General features: G+C 39.7%; 1 protein-coding gene across 4 annotated transcripts in view; it reads right to left on the reverse strand.

The window, feature by feature from the left end:
- The window catches only part of LOC102289712, a 22,039-nt gene that overhangs the window by 11,026 nt on the left and 4,530 nt on the right, over positions 1 to 6,483 (reverse strand). For 2 of the 4 annotated variants that reach the window (XM_005952603.2, XM_005952604.2), the window contains exons 2-6: positions 4,324 to 4,674; positions 3,462 to 3,788; positions 3,279 to 3,374; positions 2,774 to 3,106; positions 1,469 to 1,795 (exon numbers count right to left, since the gene is read on the reverse strand). In XM_005952603.2, coding sequence (XP_005952665.1) covers positions 1,469 to 1,795; positions 2,774 to 3,106; positions 3,279 to 3,374; positions 3,462 to 3,788; positions 4,324 to 4,674 — 1,434 coding nt within the window. Of the gene's footprint in view, positions 1 to 1,468; positions 1,796 to 2,773; positions 3,107 to 3,278; positions 3,375 to 3,461; positions 3,789 to 4,294; positions 4,675 to 6,483 lie in introns of those variants that run through there. The other 2 variants (XM_042217191.1, XM_042217190.1) reach the window with 2 other exon arrangements.

Genomic DNA, 6,483 nt, shown 5'->3' on the forward strand with positions numbered 1-6,483 from the left:
CAAGTTTTGTGAGGTGCTTTCGTGGTATTTAATGGATCGGATTACATTTTTTATTTTTCTCCGATATCCGATCCAGTAATTTAGGTCAGTATCGGACCGATACCGATACGTAATATCGGATCGGTCCATCTCTAAAACCAATCAAAGGTAGTCAGGGGTGGGACCTCTCTGATTGGTCGTGGTCCAGACAGTCCTGTCAGCCTACATGTGTGTATATTTGAAAGTGCAGGCGGATAGACAGAGGTGAGTAGTAGGCTGGGTTTTAATAATTGATTTAAAATTATTTTAGCATGAATAAAGCAATATTAATTCATTAAATCCTGAATTCATTTTTCAATGTAAATTAATTTTGCCAGAAACTCCAGGAGCTCACAAAACTATTTCAACAACCACCAAATAGCTAAAACAGTAAATAAGAGCAGGTAAACAGATTCTACACAAAGACAAACACAGAGCTTTCTGGCATGTTTGTGCCATCGGGGCTAAAAGTCGACATCTCACTGATTCTGAGCTGCAGGTTTTGTCCCTCTCCGACCAAAATGTACTTCAAGAACAGTTCCCCATCTCAAATCTCTGTTTTCTGCACAATGTTTCTTCTTATTACGCACCAGTCTACCATTGGATACAGCACTGTTTTTCTTCTTTTCCCCAAAAATGTTTAATAATAACGAAATTAAAACTTTTCAAAATTATGCCAAATTGCAAAACTCTTAGCTGTGTCTGTAATCAAACCTCTGTAACATTACTCTGCTTCACTTCAGCAGCATCAGGTAATGTTCATATGTTGATTCATGGTTTTCTTCAGTCTTTGTTCTTCTGCAGAATATTTTTAAGGCGGTTGTCTGTTATAAAGCTGGCAACATGATGCACTGCATTTACTATGGTGAGTGTGGAAAGACCATGGCCGGCAATACTGCATTTGTGACTGCTGCTAATACGATACACAGTGTATCCAGAATGCTGTGATAAATGCACTGCCCAAGTGTCCCCTCTTCCCACTGCCTTTAAGCGTCAGACGATGTTTATCATTGTCTACAATATTGCCAAAGCACTTTAAGCACAACCACTTTTTCAGTAACTTATCTTTCTTGTAGAAATGTGCTTCAAATAAAGAACTTTGTGTTGACAAGATTGTTAGTTAATCATTTACAAATCAATATTGTCTGTATGGATGGCAATTTCCCCCTGAAAAAGTGCAAATGTAAAAATGCGGTGTTAATTGATGTGGTTGAAAAATCTGGGTGCACCGAAGCAAAAGGTTATTCAACAGCCATCGCTTTATATGGCTTTCCAAAACGGTCAGATAAAATGTTTTTAGTATCATCAGTAACTGACCCATTATTTTTAGTTGTTGTATTGCAATAATTCTCATTGCTGCATTTCTAGTTAAAAAATTAAAAAAGATTGTTTACAAAGGTCAAAAATGAGTATGATATCAAATCCAAGGCAAAACTATGTACGCTCTGACCTCTGACTTTAAGCTCCACTTGTTTCATCAGCAGGATGTTTCCCTCCCTGCTGTAGACGGTGCAGGTGTAGGTGTTTGTGTCCCACTCTGTGGGGTGTTTCAGGGTCAGACTGAGGTCTCCAGTTTTCAGCAGGTCTTTATTCATCTCTGTCCGGTCTCTGTAATCCTGGTGCTGTTCTTCAGGCTGTTCAGAGTCGTTCTGATACACATGGACCTTCTTGTTGTTCTCCGTCCACTCCACTATAGGGTCTTTTTTTATCAGACGAACTCTGATTTTGCAGATCAGCTGGACAGACTCCACCCCTGAATCCACCTCCACCTGGGGGACTGAGAGAACAACAAAGCACAACATGAGCTGTACAGGCAGCAGCAGGTTTTTCTTCCTCACCAGTTGCAGGTAGATTACAGCAGAACCTTTCTGCATTTTGGATTGGAGTGGAGAAAGATTACACACTCCTGGGCAAGTGAGACTGGTGATACTTCTTTTATCACATCCTACTTATGTCTTTTCTGCTGTGGCTTCAATCAATAAAAAAAAAAATATAGAACAAAGTTGGACATTGAAAATGAACTCAGAGTGACAGTCTTAAAACTCCACCCCCAGGTTTCAGAAGATCTGCAGCAACAAGCAGGCTCACACCAGTCTTTCTAACACTTCCTGTTGTTTAACAAGTATCCTCTAACTTTAGAGAGTGATGATTTTCACAAACAAGGGTGATGTGCACTGTCAGTAGAAGCATAGCAGAATACAAGTGCATGCATGAGAGGCAGACGGGTGGAAAGGTGAACATGGAAGTAGCAGAAGTAGTGAAAGTAGATGAGTTTAACTACCTGGAGTCAACCCTTGAAAGGAATGGACAGTGCAAAGGGAGGTGATAAAGGAGAATGCAGGCGGGGTGGATTGGGTGGAGATCAATATCAAAGGTGATTTGTGACAGAAGGAGAGCAGCAAGACTGTTAGGGGTGGATGCTGGAAGAGGGGGAGATGTAGGAAGATAACCTGTTGTGGCAACCTTTAAAATGAGCAGCCAAATGAAGACAAAGTAATCTAATCTAGGTAATTAATTAACGTGTATAGCCTCAGTATATTCATTCAGCGAAAAAGATCTGGCACAGACACAAAGTGCCTCATTAAACTGATTACTTTTGGGGACAGAGTCAAAGTGAACAAAGGCAGTTTGATGGCACGACTTGGTCTCAATATAAAGATTCCTGCAGAAGCACAACATTTTTCCCATTTTCATCAGTGAATGGTCACAAGTTAATATTATATGAAATACAAGTGAAAACTAAGTACACACTGACCTTTGACTTTAAGCTCCACTTGTGTGTCATTCAGGATTTTTTCTCCCTCCTTGTTGTAGACGGTGCAGGTGTAGATGCCTCTGTCCTTGTTTGTGGGGTATTTCAGGATGAGACTGAGGTCTCCAGTTTTTAGCGGGTTGCGCTTCATCTCTGTTCGCTCCCTGTATGCTGGGCTTTGGTCTTCAATCCTATCACAACCATTCTGGTGCACATGGACTTTGTTGTTGTATCTGTCCTTCCATTCCACTTTAGCATCTTCAGGTATTTTTTTTGTGTTGGTTTTGAAAGGCAGCTTTACAGACTCCACCCCTGACTTCACCTCCACCTGACAGTCTGACAGGACAACAAACAACATGAACTGTACAAACAGCAGCAGCAAGTTTTCAGAGTTTTAAAGAAAGCTGAAGGACAGGAATTGTTTCAGCCTCTGGACTTTTGAGTGACAGTTAAGGAGCCACCAGGGGACACTTGTTAACCATTAGTGTGTCTGGCACGAGAGACTCACCTGACATGGAATAGTGTTGAAATCTATATATGAGTCCCACAAAAACCACCAGAACAAGAAGAACTACGACAGCTGTGGCCCAAAGTGGAGGTTTTTCTGTGGAGAAACAAAAAATAAATGCATAAATAAATTATGACCTTTGAATTCTGAAGTTAATCTGAGCCACTGTCCACCAGCTCTGACCTCTGACATGGTGCAGCACTACTTTCTGTCTCAGGATGTCTTTGTCCCTGTAGATGGTGCAGATGTATCCCCCACTGTCTCTCTCTGTGGGGTGTTTCAGGGTCAGACTGAGGTCTCCAGTTTTCAGTGGGTCTTCATTCATTTCTGTTCGGTCTCTGTAAAAGTTGTCCGGTTGGCCACCTTTGTTTGAATACTCCTGAACTATCAAGAGTTCTGGGTCAGAGCGAGTCCACTCCACTCTGGTGTTCTCAGGCAGGTCAGGTTCAGTTTTGCAGGGCAGGATGACAGACTCTGAGCCTTCCTCCACCTTCACCTCCATGGGGTGATCTGAAAGGACAAGAAACCACAATATCAAATATAGGACCAATAGCAGTCACACTCATGGCAAATGACAAGTTTCTGCATTTCTGACCTCTGATTTTACAAATGAGGATCACTACTCTTTGCTTTGAGTGATAACTAAACTGGAATTTATGAACTGTTGCTACAGCTACAGATGATTGAGGGATCATAATGAATGTTTCAGTGTTTTAAAAGAAATCTTGAATTTTTCCTCATGGACAATATGTAAAAAGTCTACTGAGATTTGTCTCCCTGAGAAGAGAAGACAACTCTGCAGACCTAAAAGAATGTAATGCCATATACCACAGAGGCTGTATCAATAAGATCTTATTTGAGTTCACTTTCTTGCTCATGTTTTGTTGTTTCATTTTAAGGTTAGGTCCATTGTAAATCTTTCTGTTAGGTTAATCAAGACTTTCAGAACTATTCAGAAAAAACTTGGCTTTTCTTCTTGCTTTTGGGACTATTTGAGCTTTATCTACTGTACTGACTTTTACTCTTTCATTACAGCAGGTTTGACCTTTGACGTGCAGCTGGATGTCACTCAGTCTATGTTCTTCTCCTCCAGCACTGATGGAACAGGTGTAAATACCGCTGTCAGTCAGTTTGGGTTTCCTCAGAGTGAGGCTGAAGTCTTTTGTGTTTAGTGCATAACGACTCATTGATGTGCGCCCACTGTAGCGCTGGTTTTGCCCTTTAAGATCGTCTCCTCCTTTTCCTTGTAGGTGGACAGATTTGGGATTGAGGTCACTGCAAGTCCACATCACTGTGGGATTGTTCTCGGGTATAGAACCTTTGTAAACATAGGGCAAGAGGACAGAAGTCTCCCGCTCATATACCTCCACCACCACAGCCAGAGCATGCTGGGAAACTGTGAAGACACAAAAACAGAAATCAAAGGAATGTTTGGGTTTGATTTAGTGTTGAAATAATAGATTACAAGTAACATTATCTTTAGGGAACATTTTACAAAGAAATGACAACATTTTAATCTTTACATATTTAAATAGAGTGAAAAGGCTGCTGTGTCTGAAGGACCTCTCGATGTATCAAGAACAGTTTAATGCTCCTCAGCACAGATTATCCAAGTGTCCTTTTCTGTCCTGAATGGATGAACACATTCTCCCAAAACACTCCTAAGGAAAATTTGGGTTAGGTCCCAGCTGCAAAAATGGACCACTAGGAGCAGAAATAGCTTTAAATGATCAACTAAAAACATTCCAACAGGCAGAGATGTAGTCAGTGTTGGGGAGTAATGGAATACATGTACTGGCTTGACACATTTAAAATACACAATATGAGAAACTCTATTCCGTTACAGTTAACATTTAAATAGGTGGTAATCAGAATACAGTTATTTTGTTGAAATAAATAGAATGCACGGCGGTCTTTTCCTGTTTCATATGTTATAGGCTATGTAGGTTATCCCCACTCTATGCCTTCTCCAATTTTGGTGATTAAACAAGTTCGGGCGCAGGTTTAGCTCAGTTGGATGAGCATGTCTTCAGGATCTCCAAGTATTAACATGCTGTTTTTAGACTTGGTGGATAGCATTAACAACCTGTTAGCTGCAAATAATCATGTGCAGTTTCACATGATTATTAACAGACAAAAAGAAAACATATTACTGATACAAAAATTGTTTTCTAAACAAGATCGCTGCAAAAAGTGCAGCCTTACCTAATGTCCACCCTACTGTTACTCATTTTATATAATGATTTAGGCTTAGAGTACTACCGTATCAAAAGATGGCAGCTGAGCTGGTTCATGCATCTTACAAGGATGCCTCCAAACTGAGGTTTTTCTAGGCATGTCCTAATGGAGGAGGACCAGGGCAGAACTAGGACTCGCAGCTTCAGTTAAGAGTGAGAAGAAAATAAAAATGCGTTCACGTTTGCAGTTTTGTCTTGTTCTACAATATTTGAAATTTTAAAAAACAAACACTACATTTTTGGAAATATTAATGGGTTTTTTCTTATTTGTTTGTTTGTTTTGTACTACTTGAACACTAAAGTGGTGCTCACATGAGATGACAGTGCCAGCATTTGCCCACAGCTCATTTAGGTTTTGAGACCCCTGCCCTGAAGTATCTGCAGTCATGATCAGAGTCCTCTAAATACTAATTTTTTTCTTTTATTACCTAATTTACTAGAGGAGGCACTGGTGCATCCTTTATGAAAGAGGAGATAATGTCGTACCACAGTAACTCAGATAAAAAGAGAGCAATTTTTTGATTGATGTTTTGTTTCCTGTTTTTTTCCTTACAATATTATACATTAAAGTATAATATTGTAAAGGAAACAAAACATTAATCAAAAAATTGTTGAAAAACAAATTACAACATTGTATAAAAATTACAATCATCAACTCAAATACTTGGTTCTAATTGAACAGAAATTTCTATGAACTTGTAAGAACTGTGTAGGACATGAATCAGTCTGTGTCAGATCCTGAATTTGAAATTTCCACTGAAGTCACGGGTAAGAGACAAGTGGAACCAAGATCGAGGCCATTTGCTTTTTGAAGTTTGCAAAGACTGCTAAATTGTGCCAGTGGTAGTTCACTCTTTGCAACATAGTAGCTGTTCTAAACAGATTTTTCAGGTTTATTTTTAGTATGTTATTTGCAATTGGTGTTTGTTCTGGGAAAGATAATGCAGACTGAGCAAATGATGCATTCC

The sequence above is a fragment of the Haplochromis burtoni genome, unplaced genomic scaffold, assembly GCF_018398535.1.
Source record: "Haplochromis burtoni strain Fernald_Lab_line unplaced genomic scaffold, NCSU_Asbu1 Contig_1672, whole genome shotgun sequence".
NCBI classification, from domain to species: domain Eukaryota; kingdom Metazoa; phylum Chordata; class Actinopteri; order Cichliformes; family Cichlidae; genus Haplochromis; species Haplochromis burtoni.